The sequence below is a fragment of the Euprymna scolopes genome, chromosome 12, assembly GCF_053919585.1.
Source record: "Euprymna scolopes isolate OS-2025 chromosome 12, ASM5391958v1, whole genome shotgun sequence".
Classification (NCBI taxonomy): Eukaryota; Metazoa; Mollusca; class Cephalopoda; order Sepiida; family Sepiolidae; genus Euprymna; species Euprymna scolopes.
The window spans coordinates 56,259,905-56,280,880 of NC_136493.1; the positions used below are offsets into that span (position 1 = coordinate 56,259,905).

General features: G+C 30.1%; 2 protein-coding genes across 6 annotated transcripts in view; one reads left to right on the forward strand and one right to left on the reverse strand.

Moving 5' to 3' along the window:
- LOC145291298 (calaxin-like) overlaps window positions 1-20,976 on the reverse strand; it is a 174,636-nt gene that overhangs the window by 82,011 nt on the left and 71,649 nt on the right. The window lies entirely within an intron of this gene.
- The window catches only part of LOC145291300 (glycylpeptide N-tetradecanoyltransferase 2-like), a 46,884-nt gene continuing 28,129 nt past the window's right edge, over window positions 2,222-20,976 (forward strand). Inside the window, exons 1-2 of the mRNA XM_080136986.1 lie at window positions 2,222-2,574; window positions 17,347-17,602. Of these exons, the coding sequence (XP_079993112.1) occupies window positions 2,474-2,574; window positions 17,347-17,602 (357 nt within the window). The 5' untranslated portion in view covers window positions 2,222-2,473. The remainder of the gene's footprint in view (window positions 2,575-17,346; window positions 17,603-20,976) is intronic.

Sequence of the window (20,976 nt, forward strand, 5' to 3'; positions counted from 1 at the left end):
ATGGAAGAAATTTACAACAAATAATTGTTACCAAACGCAAGAAAACCTAATCTATCGATCTGTATAGCTTTTGAGATTTGATCTTTCTTTAAATGTTTTTTTTTTTTTAAGATTTTTCTCGTTGCCTTCGGAGCATTGTAAACCTAATGGATTCAACATGGCGCTAGATTTTACTTAATGTGAAGACTTGATGTCGTATGTTTCTATAAATCATTGGTAACAGTTATTAGCAGTACTTTTGTTTGATTTTCGATTTTTGAGTTGTTGAACAGATGACATTGAGGCTTCATATCGTTGGTATCATATTGAATCAGTCAGGATGACAGGACTCTGAAGAACTAAAAAAGAAAACACTTAAAAAAGGATCCAACCTAAAACCTATATAGACTGATAAAAGACAAAATTTTCCTATGTTTGATTAAAGTTATTTGTTGTAAATTTGTTTTTTTTTTCTTTTCCCTTTTTTTTTTTTCTGTTAACTATTCTATACAATTACTGTCGTTTGAAAGAGGAAGTAGAAATATCATGAGGACAAAGGTTGGCTTTAATGTGGAGAAAATCCAACTCCTCCAAAAATGCCACTCTGGATTAGGACAAATAAAATTCTCTCCTCATACTGAGAGGAGAACAGATAATACACTTGATCCTAGCCTAAAAGTCAGACAAATAAATCAAAGCTGTGGTAAAGAGCACTCTGGTATTTCAAATATACCTGCCATCATCTCTTGGGATCTTCCTTATCTATCCTTATTATCTCTGCCCTTTGCACAAAGAATGCGGGATTTTTTTTTCTTTGGCACCAAAATCAACAAAGTCTTTGCCATTTCTGAAATGGCCTTTTCTCTGTTGATTGCAGTATGTTGCTGGTCCTGTACAGTTCTAGGAGGTTCACCCCCCTAGGCTGTTGCTTCCTGTCTTTCGGGTGGAGTAAGTTTATTGCTCACTGCCTAACGTATTCCTACTGGGGAATTCCGACAGGGTTGACCAGTCAGTTTTTACTTGGCCAAAGTGCTCCTCCTTCAGGAGTGCTGGCTTAATTTTCCCCAACTTCTTGACCATATGTCATATCTTCCTATGGTGGGAAGGAAGTTTATAATTTATTATCCATCCCTGGATTCATTAAGATTATTGATAAAAATAATCGTACAATTATACACAAGCTCTGATTATTTTGAGAGGAGAATATTAATTAAATACATACACCCTGTTCCTCCCTAGATTACACATTTTACTGTATTAAAGGCTTTGTTTTCTGTGCAATAAAGCTTATTTACACCAAATCATTAAGGCCATATGAATTGACCAAAATATCTTCGTTCTGCTTTAGTGATGTGTTTGTGCTCTTATTTTGACTAGCCTGTTGACATGCTTCTCCATTATTCCATATACACATATATCTCCCTTTGAAAAGGTTTAGTTTATTGCTAAGTGTTTTTTTGTGGGTCAGAGTGCTCTTCCTTTAGGACGCTAGCTTCTCAGAACGCACACTCTTACATTTGTGTCACATCATCTCACCGTGAAAATATAAATAACTTATCCACTATTCCGTATACTAATATTGTATGTTGTCTGAATTTTTTGTCATCTTTTAAACCCCCTCACACATTCATCATACTAACAATACCTTTTAGCAGTCAACAATTACATACATATTATCTAATTGCCATAATACCACATTTACTTTAATCTTAAACTTTTTTTTCTGTGTAATTGTGATGAGCAAAAACGAAACCTCCCTCTCCTCCCGCTCTTGGGTTTTATCTTCCTCTTCTACTTTCCCCAGATTCGCTTCCGTTTCTAAAACGTGTTCTATTATAAAAAGAAGTCACTTGTCCTCACTTCTCCTACTCTTCCACAAGATAGGTGAGTGACATTTAATTTTCGTCGTTTCTTTTGTTTATTCAAACCTCAACTAATTTCTTGCTTGGAATCAACTTTCGTCAACATTTATACTTAAATGACAACAGAAACTTCTTAATTAGCTTTTTAAATGTATCTTGTTAGTTCGTAGTAATATTTGGTTTTAAATCTGCAATGATGAACCTGCCTTTATATTGTTTTGGGTTAGTCTTTTTGTGCGTAAAAGTTTACTTCGGAGAATTTTTAAAATTAATTTTGTTTCAAAACGTATATTTGTTCGTAAAAATAAGGGGGTCTAGTAGTAAGGTTGCTAAGGAAACATTTGCGCATGCGCAATTTTGAAACCGGAAGTTGGCATAATAACCGGAAGTTACATTTCCCCCGGATTGGATCAAGGGAGCTAACTACTGAAAGCGGCTAAACTTAAAATATTATTTCTTTAAAATTATATCCATATTGAAACGGCATGTATGATTGTTTATTTCAAAAACTATAAAGAAAAATATGTGACGATTGAAGGACGAATATTATTTCTTCCAACATTAAAGAGAAGTTTGAATCCGCTGTATTTTCCCTCCTCCTCCTTCGTTGATGAAATGTTAAAGATCTCGCCATGGCGGACGCCGACTCCCTGCATGACATGAGCTCTGACTTAGATGTTGATCAGAGTGCCGTCGACGGCGATGTCGAAGATGATGAAGTATCAGGTCAAAGGTATTTATGGAAGCCTTGCCTTACGCTCAAGATTTTATATGTAAAATGTTTGATCTCGTTTTAGTAGCTTCGGGGGTGTATTTTTTTTAAAGGGTGGGGCCGGTTTTTGGTGTGTCCCTTCAACTGCCACAAAGTGAGGGACCAATCGCCAACTATTGTTCTTTGTTAAATACATCCCCGATTTCATGACCGTCTACTTGCTGTGAAATCTAGCATGCAATCTATTTTCTGCTAAATGATCATTTATATCAGGTTTAGCAATGAAACGGTTTTTTTTTAATTAGTATTGGAAATAATAGTTTTAAGAAATCGTGCTTCGTTTTTTAAGTAATAAAACGCAAATAAAATCAAGCGCTGTTACAAGAAAATCTAATGTTATAATGCGGGAGTAAATTTCTAAATTTCACTTTTCTTTTCCATGTTTTTTTTTCTATCACCCCTTTATTTATCTAATAATTTTAAATTTTCGCGTTTAATTTTCTTTTCATTATAAACCGTTAACTAACATGTCCAAATTAAATTACATTTTATAATGCATTCCCTCTTTTAATTTAAAAATGTATTTTTCGTTTCTTATATTAAAAAAAAATAAAAGCTACAAACATGACTGGAATCACTTTGTTAACAAAATATGATTGGAATAAATTTCCACTTATTTTCTGCAAGTAGATCTTTTAAAGTAATGAAATTGGATTGTATCATTTTATTCACTTGTTTTTAAGATGAAAAATTTAAAAAGTCCAAACGATTCTTATACATGTTTTTTCTAAGTAAAAAAAAAAAAAAAAAAAAAAAATCAAAACGAAAAAGAATTGGGCAACACTAGGGACTACATTTTCAGTAACAAATGAAATGACATTTTGTCTTTGAAATAAAGATTCTTTTTTTAAATCCACAAATCATTTTATTTCTAAGTCTTGTAATAGTCTCATGACCTGAACTTTTCAATGACACTATAAAACAAAAGACCAAAAAAAGAAAAGAAAAATCGACTTATTTGACACGGGGGAAAAACATACATTTTTTTTTTTTTTTTTTTTTTCTTGCAAGACAAGTTTTTTTTTTCTTTTTCTTATAAACTGTCCAATTCGACTTGGTATATCACCCTTTCCATTATTCTTCCTTAAAACTTATTCTAAATTTGTTTTCCATTTACTTTTCGAAGTGGCTGCCAATATTTGTTAAATCCGGTAATTCAACAGCCCAAAGTAAACCACACGCAATTATAGTTCCTGAAGCAAAACACTGATTACTTAAATTGCATTTTTTTTCTTTCGATTTTCTAACCTTAAAATAAGAACGCCCCGATTAAAGTCTGGATTGATTCCATAAAATTATTTATTTTATTTTTGTAAAAGAAAAGACTAATTTACATATAATAAAATAATACATACATGTAAAAAGAAAAATACAATGTATTCGTTTTGTTTTGTTCTTTAACCAGGGTTTGTGTGGTTGGCTGTTGTACTTCGTTATCTGATTTTATCAATCCAAAATTGGCAGCCATGGGGATTGATCTGTATGCGCACGCACCGAATATATTAACTTCAATATTAACTTCAATCTTTTAACTGAAATATCTTTTCCGGAGTCGCATTAAATACTATCGGTTTCAAGACGTTCATGTCAGAAGTAGATTCATTGTAATTCTGGATGAATAGGATCTGTCATTGTTTGGATATTGCACACATTGATATGTAATCCCTCTTACAAGACTAGGAAAAATATCGTTTATTTACTATTCAGTTTTTTTAGAAATCACTTGTACAAGTTGTACTTGTGCTAAAAATCATCTGGCACAGGCCTTTTTACGCTTATATCAGAGTATGGTTCTGTTGTCTCTGGTGGCATTTTCCCAGGTGTTACCTCATCCTTCGGAAAGAGCGACGCCGATTGGTACATCATCAGTTAACCTAAGCCCCCTCCTCCCGCACGCATATATCTATCCGGGAATAACGATGGGTACGATCATGGTTATTTTTATAATTATCCAAACACCACAAAAAAAAAAAGAGTGCACAATTAACTCGCCGTGTATCCTTTGCGTAGTAGCAGGTAGATAAATTATTAAAGTGCTTTTATCAAATAAAGTACATTTTATTTTCCACACAATCGAATCTGAATATGCTTTAATCATGTTTCTTTTAAATCCTGTTTTTTGGTTGCCATGTAACCGCGTTAGTTTTGCACATGGGCGGCCCACACCACGTGCGCCGCGGAGTCAATGAAAAGAGATCCCCTATTCCTGTTTTATTTTTTATTATTTTTTTATATCACTGTCTGATTACATAGATTAGATGTACCCTCGTTCGACTAAGATGCTTTTATTTTCTAACCATTCTGAGCTGATTGAATTCAAAACTCGTGAAACTTTCCCTCTAAAAAGGCCCACTTGCTGCTACTACTTCCACTTTAGAAATAGGGGCAGACTTTGAAGCCTCCCCCCTTTTTTTTCTAATTAAATTGCTTCAAAGTTAAAAACTATGGAAAGGGATTGATCTAAAACACTTTTTTTAAACACCATCTGTATTTTCTTTACTTTAATTACCGCCATAAGTCCCACTCTAAATAAGTACTGCAACTGCACTGTGCACTAGTTTTCGTTAAAATATCTGAGGGGAACTTTTTAAAAAAAAATTTTATGATTTTTTTAATGTTTTTTTTTTACCTCTCCCCCTATATTTCATGTTATGAAAACTAAAAATAAATTTAGGTTGATAAAAATTACAGCATTTTTATGAAGCTGAAGAGTTCAAATTATCAAAGAAGTTGTAAAAAAAAAAAAAAAAAAAAATCCATATAAAAATCAATATTGTCTTTTTTTCTTGTACAACTTGTACATGTAAAATAAATAATGGTTAATCTCCAAGATCAGTGCTCGGAAAAATCAATTAAGATGCCGAGGGTGGCTACGGTTGATTATGGAACGGAACGAGAGCATGCTCAGCATGACACGAAAAACGCAAGCGTATATTTATTTTTAAAAAAATTAGTTTTAATACTTTTGTGTTACACACACACACACATTCTTGTATTATCTTCAAATAATAAAACAAAAAGAAAATGTTCAATTTTACATTTCTATAAATAGTTTGTTTGTTTTACGATGCAGTGCACTTATTGATCCGTGCTGAAATAACGTTATTTAAAAAGCCATTCTTTTAACATGGGGAGGGGGAGGGTGTTTTGTACATATTCTGTACTTTAACCTTACAATTGAATAAAAAACAAAACTTTAATTAAAATTGGAAATACGATTTTAAAAAATAGCGCGGATCATTAAGTGCATTAGCACCTGTTTTACTATACACAGATTCGAAAAAGTTGTCAAAAAATAAATTTTATAACAAATGAATGTTATCTAACTGGATATTTTTTTTGGTGTTTTTATTTAATGTAAAATGTTTATTCGGCTCGAAAAACATACAGGGTTTATCGATGTATTTGAAAAATACAACTGGCGGCGGACTGTTGAACACGCTAAATTTGGGAAAATGAGTTAAAACTAAAAAAAAATTACGCAAAATAATTTAATTTAATAAATTATTTTTATCATAATTTAGTAATAATTTGTACCGAAATGTAAAAATTGAACTTTTTTTTATTTGATAATACAAAAAAAAATTTTTTCGTGATAACACAAGTGTTAAAACTAAAGTAATTTTTAAAAATAAATATATAGTTCCAGTAGTTAATTCTTCCGAGCACTGATCTTAGAGATAACCTGTGCGTGTACGCACAAAAATATTTTATTTAAATTCTTTAGGTGTATAAAATGTTTCAATTTTTATCAATCTAATCTAGCAAAAATCAACTAATGATTAGATTTTCATGAAATCAATATTTATTCATTTATAAATTATATGTTCAAATGGTATGTTTGCGCTTTCAAAGCGAGGAACGTTGTTTTTAAGACGTCGATAATGTAAACATGATTTTAGTCTCGCATTTTCATTATTTTCATATGCAAAATATTACTAGTTTAGTTGAAGCTGCGTGTCAACATGTTTTATTAAAATTTATTATTCATTTAAAAAAAAAAGCTAAAATCATTTTTTATTAATTAAATAGAATTTTTAAGGCAAATGTGTATTTCAGCGGCGTAAATTATTTGACAGACAAAAATTTATAAAAATTATTTTTATATAAAACACTAGGGACTGCCAAAAGTCACCACAGAATTACCCCACCCTATATGTAACACGATGTAACTTTATTATAAATTAATATTATCAGTATAACTTTTGTACCATTTAAAAGAAGGGCAAAATAAACCAGTAATAATTAAAAATTAAGTTTTTTCATCGAACGAAAATAATGAAATTGCGAGACGAAAATCGTGTTTACATAATAGGCGCTTTAAAATAACGTTACCATGTAGTAGACATTCCGAACATGAAAACATACCCGTATTTAATAAATATATCAAAAATCAACTAATGGTCAGATTTTTGTGAAATTATCGATACTTATCTGTTTTAGAATGAAATTACATATAAAATGCAGTTTTCATAAAATATACAAGGGGAAATATATTTTTTAGATCGTGTCCCCCCCCCTCCCCATGGACCATGGTTCCACGCAAGAGCGTAAAAAAAGGCCAAATTTAGCCTCAAAAAGGCAAATCTGTGAAGCAAGCACTAGAAAGGCCAAATTTCCAAAACAAGATGGCGGTCTCGATTGCTGTACATTTAGTCGAATAAAAAGTGTTGTAAAAAAAAATAATAAAAAATTAAATGTTTTCGGGTTTATTTCAGTTCTAGGGTCTAATGTGTTTTATATAAAAATAAATAATTTTTATAAATTTGTCTGTTAAATAATTTACGCCACTGAAATACACATTTGCCATTTTTAAATTTGGAGAAAAAAAATGTTACTAATGAAAGTGATAAACTTTCTTTTTTTTTTAATCGCCGTCCATATTTTCCCATGTTTAATTTTTCTGCCACTCTTGTTTCCTTTAGTAAATTGTGAGTAGAAATGTACCTTTTTTTATTTTTTTCTTAGTGACCTGAGATATCAATTTTATTTTCAAGATTATTAAAAAAAAAACTTGTGCTGAAGTTTACACGTTTATGCGTACAAGGGAAATATATTGCACTATAAATTTCCACGGAAACTTATTAAAATCACATGAAATATTTTTTGCATTTATATTATTTTTTGGTGAAAATATTGAATAAATAATGGTTAATTCAATGATAATATCGTTAGTTTGAGAAAAAAAAAAATTATAGTTATATTTATTTCATTAAGAATGACTTTAGGGACTTTGTTATGATGTTCATGAGATATTAAAAAATTGTTAACATCTACGATGCTTTTTCTTAAACTACCAAAAATAAATTCATTCATTTTTATTTATTTTTTCAATATTTAAAACTAACTTTAAAGGTGTTTTTGGTTTATATAAAATAATACATTTTCACCAAGTTTTATAAATGCTTTGTTAATTATATTCTGTGATCGTTAAATAAGTACTGAAAATTTAATTACAATTAATTTTCTGAACTTTGGCAAATTTTAAAGTGAGAAGTACTAAAATGTTTTTTTGTTTTTTTTTTTTGGAATCAGCCATTCATTTTGCATGTTCTTAAAGACTTGCTAATCGGTCAAAAATTAAATTTTCAACGAATTAGTGGGGAGCTATTTTCGTTTGATGTTTCGATTTTTCAGTTCGTAAACATTGACATAGAATCTTCATATGAAATAAACTTTCTAGGGAGGTCACCACTTATGAAGGCCAGGAGCTAGCTGTATCAGAATTTTTTGGGAATTTTTGACACCCCTAACAGAAAACTGCGAATAAAATATAAAAAACTTGTAATTTCTCTTTTTAAAGTGGGTTGTTCATTTTCTGTATGGAATATACTTCCAAAATAAACTATTAAAGTTGTTTAAAAAATAATAGAAATATTATTTTTTTAAAAGACAGTGTTTACCAAGTGCTGGTGCGTGTTCAACAAGCTATTTTCTTTACGTATGAAATCAATTGAATTTTACGAGTGAAATGTTTTTCAATTTTTAAACTTTAAAAATCTATCAAAATTTTTCTATTGGTTCAATTTTTACGATATTTTCAGGGTCAATGTGAAAGTTTATGCTCTTTCCAACAAACCGAATATAATGTTTTAGACAAACGTGTTTTTTTTTTTTTTATCCCCCCCCCATTTTGAAATGTCTGTTAAAATTTAAATAATTAATTTACATACCAAAGTTTTATATATCACAAATTGAAGAGAAAAGATCAATAAATAAAATATTTTAATTTAAAACAAAATATTTTTTAAATTTACCTGTAAAGTCTAAAGTATAAAACTGTTTTCTTTCTTTTTCTTTCTTTTTTTTTTTTTTTTTTTTTTTTTTTTTTTAATGAAAGCTCATGTTATGCTTATATCGTCAAGTAAATACCAGATGCTGACGGCAATTTTTTTCTATTTCATTCAATGTTTTCTTTTTTTTTTTCTTTAGATATTTAAAAAAAAAATTCACTCGATAAAGTAGAAATAAGATATAATAATCAAAGACTTGTGTATTTTATTAAGAGAATTAAAAAAAAAAAAAAATTGGTTGACTTGATTTTTTTTGTTTAACGAAAAAAACTTATAAGTGAATGTGTGCGTTTTTTCACCTACGGAGGTCCCAAAATACTAATTTTCGTTAACAGCATGCAATAAAATGACCTATAAGTCACCATAAGATAATCGCGAAAAAAATCAGATTTCTCTCCCTTTATTTGAACAGTCAATAAGTCTGAGTTTACGTTTTTTAATCTTTGTTTAAAAAAGTATTTTATTCAAAAAGAACATGGAATATAAGTATAAATATGGATAAATTCTTAACAATGGAAGTACACATTAAATAGAATTTTTTATAGGTAAGTGATTTTTTGGAATTTATATATATTTTTTATAATCGAACTAAGTAAGATTTCGTTGATTTTTTTAAAATCTTTTAAAGAAAGCCGATTTTAAAAAAAAAAAAAAAAACAAATATTGCGTAATTTGTTATTAAATTTTTTCTTCTTTTTTTTTAAATTTGGTCTTTGCTCCTTTTAATTGAAAAAAAAAAAATTACGGTTTGAATTACACTTTTCAAGTAGTTATAAGCTTCGAAAGATAGTAAGTTCATTTATTTAAGTTCATATACGGTGTTTTTAATGGCAGATTCTGATACACCTAGATCACTCTAGGGAAAAACAAACAAACAAAAAAAAAACGTAAAAAGGGCATTCCTGCATTTTAAGTTTTTGCTAAAAAAAATTTTAGTTCCACGCATATTGAATTAAATGAAATAATAAACACTTTCTTTTAATTACAATTTAAAAACAAATAAAGCATGCATGGTCCCACGTGAGTGCACAGTGGACGAAGCATAAAAAAATGACTAAGCTCAGCATTTGCCCCCTTCCCCTTAGCCTCAAAAGTCCCTAGGGGACGTAAAATCCTAGTGAAAATGAACAGTGCAGTTTTAGGCCTTAAAATATGTAAATTTGAGTTCTGCACCATGCAAAAAAAAAAAAAAAAAAAAAAATTACTAAGTCCATCCCCCCCCTTCCCATTTAGGCCACAAGTCCCCAAGGCCTTAACATTTTAATTTGAGTTCAGCACGATGCAAAACTGTTAAATAGATATACACAGAAAATTTTGAACAAATATGGTAAAATAGTCTCAAAAATGGAGTGTTTTTATTAGCCCTAAAAGAGCCCCTGCGGCACACCCAAGAGTTATTGTGAAGTATAGACAAACAAAATTATATCGAAATCAGTTAGTTACAATTTTTCAGAAAGTTTTAATAAGCACAACAGTGTCAGTTTTAATCATTTTTAACTCAAAAGGCACCCCTAGGGGGGCAACTGGAGTCTTCCTAGGAAATGTTACTTTTTTACTCATGTTTAATGTTTTGCAAAATTTCAAAAAATTCCAAGGTGTAGTTATTGAGAAAAGTGTTTTGTAAACATTATACTCTATTCTTGTAGCATATGTACACTAGCAGTGTCAGAAATTTCTTGAAAACTATTGAATAATTCCACCCACTCTCTTTCGAAGCTTATAACTCCTCAAAAAATGTAATTCAAGCCCTAATTTTTTTTTTTCAATTAAAGGAGCAAGGACCAAGGTTTCATTAAAAAAATAAATAAATAAACAAACAACGTGTTTTTTTTTTTTGTTTTTTTTTTTGTTTTTTTAAAGGTTTAAAACTTCGGACTTTACATTTTTTTTGTTTTAAATTTGAATATATTATTTATTGATCTTTTATCTTCAATTTGTGATATATAAAACTTTGGTACATGAATTATTTACTTTTTAATAGACATTTGAAAATGGGGTGGGGGGGGGGCGTTAATTAAAAAAAAAAAAACGTTTGTCTAAAATATTATATTCGGTTTATTGGAAAGAGCATAAAATTTTACATTGACCCCGAAAATATCGTAAAAATAGAACCAATAGAAAAGTTTTGATAGATTTTTAAAGTTTAAAAATTGAAAAATACTGAACTCGTAACATTCAATTAATTTCATTACTGTTTTAAAAAAAAAAAAAAAAAAAAAAAAATCTATTACATTTAAAACAACTTTAATAGTTTATTTTGGAAGTATAATCCATAAAGAAAATAAATACCCCACTTTTAAAAGAGAAATTACGAGATTTTTATATTTTATTTGCAGTTTCGTGTTAGAGGTGTCAAGAATTCCTACAAAAATTCTGATACACCTATATGTACACATGTCAAACATTTTTTTTCTTCCGGTTATATGCATAATAGATTAATTGAAATGATTCCACATTTAATGATATTTGTCACCTATACATTTTTTTTTTTTTTTTTTATCGCATTATGTTTGAGACTGTCTATATGATGTACCAATTTTATTACTTAATTACTATTTAAAGAAAAGCAAAAGTATTTTGAATCCATTTACAAAAAACAGATTGTTTTGTTTATATAGCCAAAAAGTTGATTTTCTGATTTAATTCAAAACAAAGATTGTTTAAGATTGAAATGACCTTTTTGTCAGGTGTTGTGAAAAAATGGAATAGTAATTAAACTTCAATATGGGAAGACTTAAAACTAATATACCAATGTAGTTAATGGTTATGCCATGGATCCATGTAGATATTTTGGTAGGTTTAAACCTAATCTTATGTATTGCTACTTATTACAGTGTGATTATCCTTGAACCTGAAGGTCGAAGGTTACATCTGTCCAAATTTTGTGAATATAAACAATCAGGATTATTATCCTCATTTCGAAACAACAAATTCTGATGAAAATTTAATTGACTTAAGAGTTTCTGTGCATTTGAGGCAATGAGAAATATTTTGATGACTCTTCTTACCCACTTTCTATACTTCATTAAATTAGCAGAAAGATTTGTTTTTACCTTTGCTCTCCAAAATTAAATTTGAATTTATTGACCTTTGAACTTTAATTTCTATTTATAAACTAAGGAATATTTCATAAACCTTGTTTAGTTTCTAATGTGTCTTCAGGAGTTATGCGTTAAGAAAATAGTTTGATTAGTTCTTTTTTTTATATATATAGAAAATCCATAAGATCAATTTGAGTACCTGTTTATTTTATATAAAACTTTCAAAAATTCCCAATTCAGAGTGGCCCTTTTTGAAGGACAAAAACTATCGTGTCTAATTCTACCCTTGTTAGGAGGCAAGTTCTTTCAAACTCTTGATTTTCCTACTGAATGATGATTAGAAACATCATTCTCCAAAGTTAAAAATCTTTACTTTATATTTGGAAGTGGTTTTCAATTGAGAGACAACTCTAAAATTAAGGCATATCTTAACTAGTAATTTTTGTAATATATAAAACAGGAAAAATTATTTCGCTTTCCCTTTTAGTGAAGTTATGAACAGTATTTCAATTGTAATTTTAAAGTTCTGTTTAATATTAATAGGTTTTCATCCTTGTAATTGTAAAGCAGCTGTAATATTGAGTCCATTTTCATGTCGTATGCTTAGTTTCAATGAAACGTTGCATTTCTATTTAAATTATGGAATGTTTTTCATTTAATTCTAAAAAAAAAATAAAAATATCATTCCAAATTGAAAAATGCTTTTTTTTATTACTTTTACTGTACAAGACTAATAACGTTAAAAATAACACAATTTAATGTTTGTATTGTTTTAGAATAAAATGTTCAATATTTTCGTCAACATAAAAATATTTTTTGAATAAATTGTTGAAAAAGATATAATCTTATTCCACTTAGAAAATTGACGACTGAAATGTTATATTCATCTATTTGTTAACCAATTGAAAAAACCAGGCTCTTTATGAAGGATGTTGACACCACACTGCAAAAACCTAACATCATCTCCTCTAATAAGGATATACATGCGACTTTGAAAACTATAGATTTGCTATTTTTTGTTATGGTGGATCCATTTTATATAATGTTTTTTTTTTCAGTTATGTAAAAAATTTGTCTTAAACTTTAGTCTTGTTAGCTTTGTTTTGATTTAATACGAGTCTGTCTACATTGAAAGCAAGTCAAGGTTAAACATGTTTTCTATCGGAAAAGGACTGATAATTTCTAATGATTGGCTTTGCTGTTTGGAGAAAGAAGTTCCTTGGGTGAAGTCTGCAAAACTATGCAGTCATGTCTCCTTACAGAAAAGTAGAGTGAATACCTGTATTTAGTGTTTACTCCCCTCTCTACTAACTTGTAGACATTAATGGATGTTACTAATTCCAAAGCAGACCTGCCGTTAGCTTGCAATTTTACTCGTCACATCTTCTGAAGGTCACTGCCATTTTGTTTGACATGATTCACTCTAGCTTTCAAACTAAGTAGTTACAGTTGAATATAAGCACAATTGTTTTTTGCTTTTATTTTAAATCTTAAATGATAATTCAATAATTGATCTTTGGAAAAGGATTTCTTTTTATTTCAACTCCATCCAAAGATGATTGAAATTTGCAGGGTTTTTTCTTTTTTCTTTTTTTATTATTATAATTTGATATTAGATTTTAATAACTTTCCATAAATTAAGAAATAAACACCTTTTATCTCTTGATCTTTTAAATCAAGCTTTTCATTAGGCTGACTAATTCTCACAAGAATGAAACACGGAATATTCTGTGTAGCTTAATTGCCATATATATTTTCATAACTTACTATCTACCTCTGTATGTATTGAGCACTGAAGTAAATACTGAAAATTTATGCATAAAATTATCTTTGTATATTTATGTGATTAAATGAAATAGTTATGTGTGTGTGTACTATTTTTATAGTTTTCATTTTCGAATATCATTATGATTATATTTACTCTTCAATTGGATATCCTAAATAAACATTTTTTTTTCTATCTAAAAATATTTTGATGTACATCAATTTTTACAAAATAATGATACCAGATTTGTTAATCTTTTCAAAGTTTGTTAAGAATTAGAAAATTTGTCATTGTTTGCTATTGGTCGAGAAGCCGATTTGCACAATGTATAACAAGATGTAGGCTTCAAACAAGTGAAGCATCTTTACAAAATCTAATGTTATCTTGGGGTAAATGAAAACAATGAATATTAGATCAAAACTCTTGGAGAGGTGGGGGATGTAAAAATGCAAAGTAAGGAAAAGCAATTTTCTTCAAGTTTCATTTCAACAGCTAATGCATTGAATCTTAATTATTCATAGCACATTAAAGACCAAACTAATTTTTTCTAAATAGTAAATCAATAAAAACTGATTTTGAATTGTGTAGAAATAGATGGGAATACAATGTGATATGGCTAAAACGTCCAAATATGTTAGTGGGGTTGCTATTTTATCTTTTAGTATCAAAAGAAGTATCCATTACTTGAAACAATTATTTTAATCATTTTTTGGATTCTTTAATGTCAACTTTTTAACTTTGGTGATATTCAGTTTTTAGCACGGCTGATAAAATGATTATATAAGAGGAATCTTTTCACCTCACACAAATACTTATTGTGGAACTATAAAATTCCAAAATATTTTAATTTGAATTGATCAAACATTTTTTGGATATTAAATTGTTCTTTCAGTTCCTCTCCGTAACCATTTATCAAGTGTTAATAGGATTCTGTTCTATTCAAAATCATAGCATCAGTGTCAGTAAATAAACTTATAACCCGTCCTCATGAGTCATCAAATTTTATTTGTTCCATTCATAATTTTCGATCTTCATAATATTCAATTGATGTGCTATTCATTTCATTAGCCTTTAAAGAATTGACTGATTAGTAAATAATAAAAAATCTCTTAAAATGGACATTACATTAAAATCCCATCTATATAAAACAGTCAATGCCTCTAAAACAAAGACCTATCACACACACGCACAACTTTCCAACATTCTCAACTGCATCCCTATTAAGGAAATCTAACAGTTCAAGTATATTGGCTCAACCTCTAAAAGGTAGATTATGAATAAAATTGCAACCCATATCAGCTTTCTGCTGGCTCTAGAGTAAATTATCTCTAAAAAAAGATGAAACTTACCAAAATTTAAAATATGCTAAGCACTGATATACACGATACTGGTGTACAGTTAACCCCTGTGCAAAGATCTTTATGCACTCTATATTCTTAACATCTACTGCCTTCGAAGCATCCCTCCTTTCCAACCAAATGTTAAATTGCATTGTCTATGTAAGATGCAACACCACTAGCATCTAGCATCACAGATTTCTTTTAAAAGGTGATTTTGTGGATTTGGTCAAATTCTTCAACGATGTGAAAATTTCATATGCAAGTTAGTAGGCTCCAATATCACCTGCAAGCTGGAGGTGGTACAGAGACGACCAACTAAAGATTTGGATTAGAACAGTGAAGACAGAGCTAGAGATGGTGACTTGATTCAATATTTTTGTTCATCATTAGAAATGAAGTAAAGTGTGCTCTTACTTACTGATATTCGGTTCACACTAGATATTGTTTTTGCAAAACTGAACAAATTTAGCATTGGAAAGAGTATGGAGCTGAATAATATTCCCAATATTCTGTTCAATTGATGTGCTCTCATTATCGAAACCCCTGGCTTATCTGTTTAACCTGTCATTTTTATTTGGTCGCATGCCTCTTCTATGGAAGATTTTCACCCTGGTTCTGGTCGACAAGAAAGGTGACAGATCGAAGTTATCTAGCTATCATCGAATTTCTCTGACCTCTTGTCTTGGCAAGGTCATGGAGCACATTGCAAATGACTGCTTTACTTCACATATAGAAAATAAGCTCATCAGTCTCAATTTAGTTTTCTAAAATTGCACTTTACCACAAAACAAGCTACCTGTCTTTATCACCACTTGGCCTCGGAACGTGAGACTAAATGGTGCACAATTTCGTCAATTTTGGATCTTACCAATGCATTTGGAACCGTTCCTCACTTGAGCCTTTATTTGGCATCCAAGGCAGGTTCTTTTCTTGCGTCTGCAGGGAACTTTGATTGCTGGCTCTTTATTTGATGTGCTCACACAACTTGACTGTTCTCAAGCTCTTATGCCGATGGCACAAAAATTGCTGTGTCACACCCAGACCCTAACAGAACATCAGTTGCTTGTTTTTTTGCATCTGAGTGGGCAAGGGGCTGGGACATCATGCTGTTCAAACCAGCAAAAACAGTTGTGCTATTGTTCTCTAGATGCTTCTCTTCTGTCCCTATCCATGGGATTTAGTTTCAAGACTCGTTTGTGTCATTTTCAAAATGTCATAACTATCTGGGAATAGTAATATCTAGCAATCTGTTTTAACGACTGCTTGTCTTATATATCCAACAAGGTTAATAAGGAGCTTTACATGTATATTCTGAGCTACCAAATTCTTCATGAATGGAATTTTCTGGCTAGGCTTTACAAGGCAATGATTCTTCCTTGTTTGGAATGCAGGTCCCTAGTGTTTGCCAGAGTTGTCAGGGTGTTCTCTGATTCTCTTGAGCATCTACAGTGTCATGCCATCGAATATATACTATATATTCCCTACCACAATCCTGTTCCTTCTGTACTTGTTGAGATTAAATCTGTTGTGACAGTTGCATCTATTGCCTACAGATTATTTCATGGTTTTTGCCTCACCGCAGTGCTTAAATATCATCCTGCGACTATATACATTTACATTAGATCCATTGCATGCTAACACTAGTGTTTGCCATACCGGCAATCTCATTTTGCATTGTGTTCTGTAGTTCTGAATGTGCTGTCTCAGAATTGTGTGAATAAACATGTATCACTGTCACATTTTTGGAGTTCTATATTGTCTATCATGATGTTCCTAAGTTTTATGCATTCCTTAATTAGTTAGGTAGCCTCCGTCTATTGCTAACGGACTAATAAAGATAGAAAATTCAGACGACTCTGCTGTCGATTAGCGCATAACACAATGAACTCATTTGGAGCTGGCTTCACCCACCCAATATGAATGCTATTATGTTGATTTTACCTCTGTCATATCATCTGCCAAAGTTCAGAAATAATCATTTCTGTCTGTGGTTTGATTGCTGCACTGAATGGAAATATGACAAAGTTGTTAGAAAGCAGCAGCCTTAAGTCTCCCGATTCATGGCTTTCAAAATGCCTTACAAAAGGTCAAGAATTTAGTCTAAAAGTTTTTATTCTTTTATGGTATTCAAGTTTGTTTTCTGAAGGTGAAATGTTTTAAAGAATAGATTCTGATTGAAATGTTTATACTTAATGTAGTTGACCACTTATTTAATTTCAACATTCACTTGATTTCTAGGACTCTCAAGCAGATTGTTTTTTTGTTGTATTAATGATTAATTCTCTTATTTCTAGTGCTGAAGCTGCTGCTCGTAAAAAGAGTAAGAAGAAGAAGCGGAAGCAGAAAGATATCGAAAGATCAAGCGGAGATTCTGATAGTCAAGTATTGACTGATGAAAAAGAACATCGACTTCCCCGAGTAGAGGGGAAAAGTGATCAATCCCAGTCGGGTATTGAAGCAGATTCAGAAGGTACAGAATCAAAGAATCAGGTCCCTCTTGATCCAGACGACCAAGCTGTAAGCAAAGATGGTCAACCAGAAGACTCAAAGGTGAGCTCTGAAACTTGTGCACACATGCTTACAATATTTACGTGAGAAGAAAAATAAAACTTTTAACTAACATTTGCAGCAAATGTTACTAATATCAAATAATGGTACAATGATAGCAAATATTTTCTTTCAACTTTTCCTAAATCTAAAGATTTTAACAAGACCCATTATGGATTGTTCCAAAAGTAAAGCCTTTTATTTAAAAAAACAAAAAAACAAAACAAAAAAAAACTCAAAACGTAAAAGAGTTATGAAGACAGGAGTCGTACCATTAAAACAAGTACCCTTTTCTGCTTCAGAATTTATTTTTCTAGATAGTCACCACCATTCTCAATACATTTTTGTCAGGAATTCAATGACACCTCTCTGCTTCTGACATACATTGAAGACGGGAGTTGCTTTCTTAATCTCATATTCAGTATCTACAACAGAGATGAAACTTTCAGGTCACGAATGCATAAGTTCAGTCATCATAATGTAATTTGCAATTCCCTCTACTCTATTCAGATGGAATTAAAAAAAAAAACAAAAAAAAAAAAAACAAACTAGGAGGGATTACTTTTGGAACATCCCTCGTGTATCATATATATATATATATAAAGTGACAGTCTGTTTGAAGAACAGTCTCTACCAAACTCCTGTCAATTTTTGGTTTACAGACTTGAAACTTGATATATAGGGGATTTGAACCTGTGGAACAAATTCAACTTGGTCTTACTTGCTATGGGTCAAAAATAGATTAAACAATTTTTTTTTTTAAGTTTGAAATCACTTATATATTGGGTACAATATAATAATCAATAATGAATTAACTCTATAACAGGCCTTGAATTTTGTGGTTTCTCTTGAAAAAGCCTTAGAAATATGAGAAATGTCTTGAATAGGGTTTTAAAAATCATATTATAATCAATAAAAATTTGTATCAAAATATTAAAAGTGGAATCAAAATAAATACTATTAAAATTTCTTAAATATTAAAATAAACTCGAAACTAAATACATTCTTCTGCAAGTGCATATTATTTCTGGTATGGTCGATACAAGTGTACATTTCTTTATCACGAAACTACCCAATGTTATCCATATACTTTATGGATGTAGCCAAAGTGAAATTTAAAGTAAAAATAAACATTTATATAAACATTTTTTAAATATTAATTAAAATATTACTAGTGTTTTGGTTTATTATATCAATCTTTATATATCAAATTTTCTCTGTAAAACTTGAAATATCAATCTTTATATATCAAATTTTCTCTGTAAAACTTGAATTTTATCTGGAGAAGGCCTTGAAAATGGACATTGAAAAGCTGTATAATAATAAATATGAAATCTATATGTATATTAAAATATATTTAAACATATTTTACGAGTGGTCTATTAGTGTATGTATATATATATATTATGTACTAATGGGGCATAGGTCCTACTGTTATAGTAGAATATAAAAGTATCTGCAAAAAAGGAATTTCTTTATTAAAAAAATTTGATTTTCTACAATAAAATAAGTATGAAAAACCATATTGTTTCAGAATATAATGTTTTCTTCCTCGAGTAAAAAAAGTTTGATTTGTATTGTGTGGATTGTTGGTTGAAGTTTATTGTTAATTTTACTTTACAAAACTCAGCTATTTTATAGCTGTACTTTTTTTGTATAAAGTTGTGAAGTGATAACTGTATTATGAATTCCCACTCCACCCAAAAGTGTAGAAAAGCAAAAAAAAATTTCCAAAATAAATAATTCCTCTAATTTTCCTGCGGCAAAATTAAGAAACCATTGATTTTATATATGTGAACTTGCCAGTACCCCTCCTCTCTTTTTAATTAAAACAGTAAGAAAACTAACCTTAATTTTATCCTCTATTAATAGAGAAACCATTCGGCTATATATATCAAGTTAATGGTAATTGTTTTTAAAGTGAGTGCTCAGTACTCATTACATTTTTATAGGGTAGCGATCTTGTGAAAAAAAAAAAAAATATTGAAATGGTTTTGTTAGTTCATGTTTGTGGCTGTTTACATTAATGGAAGGTAGTTATTGCAGTGCTAAAAAGTAGTGAAAAACGAAAGGTAATCCAATATGATGTTCCCAGTATCTCGGAATTCAAAACTGTCTGACATCATTGTTCATATAGAATCTCCAATGTTTTTCACAATTTTCTACTGGATATCTTTTGTGGAATTTCAGCCTCCTTAAGCAAAATGAAACAGCCCCGGTACATTATAAAGAAATCTATCCAACACCTACTCACTCATTCTTTCATTGTTGTTTTTCTCTGCTTTTTATTTCCATGTAGTCAGTAGGGAGAAAATTAAGCAAATACTGCCATTGGTATACATTAAAGCCATGTGTACACATTATTCGTCCCCCTCTCTTTTTCTCACTCCCTATTATACACATGCATAGAAAAGTATAGAGGAAGTTGATAAAAAATAAAATGAATTGAAATATCAGTTTTTGTGACAGATTTAAATAAATAGTAACTTAAAAAATGTTAGCATATTGAAAAAAGAAAAGTTCTAATGTTAAATTTCATTAATTATCCTGGGAGAAATAATCAAGTAATTTTTGTAAATTCAGCAATTTTAGGAAAATAAACGAAGACTCCTGCAAACTTTTTTATTATCATTATTATAGAAATCACTGCAGACAAGGTGAGAAGCCACTTAATGTAGAGAGCTAACAAGAATAAAATGAAAGATAATTATGTCAAAGACAGCAAAAGTTGCTGGATTACAATGAGATATCAAAACGGTGAATTGATGATCACTAGACAAACAGGCAAGAACAAAAGAAACCGGGAATAGATCAGACAATTCTAACACTAGCACCATCACATTTATTGCAGAGAAGATAGGGTGGATTCAATTAAATTGCAGATACATTTTTTAACCTTATCAAGAACTTTCAAATGGGACAAATTCACCAACCCCAAATATGACCCCCATACATGTCTGGTAGTATATTTGTAGAATAGCTTCAGGTGTGAGACGGATGTTTAGAATGAAGAAATCCACTTTACAAGAAGCAGAAAAAGCAATGGATCTAATATATAAAGATTTGAGGAGAAAGAAAGATCAAGAGATTTCAGAGTGGTATCCTCAGCATGCATAATTTTCTCAATATTCTCTGGAAGATCATTGATACAGAAGAAGCAGTTGAGCCTAGAATACAGACTTAAGGAATATCAACATTGATAGGAAAAGAGAATGAAGAGATACCATCCAGAGTTAATTGCAATCTTTGACCAGAAAGAAAAGACCTAATGATGTCAAGAATCTTCTCACCAATACCATAACCCTGAAGGTTACGTAAAAAACAGAATACCACACTTCAAAATGTCAAGTCTAATAACCCTAACATCTCTTGAATTA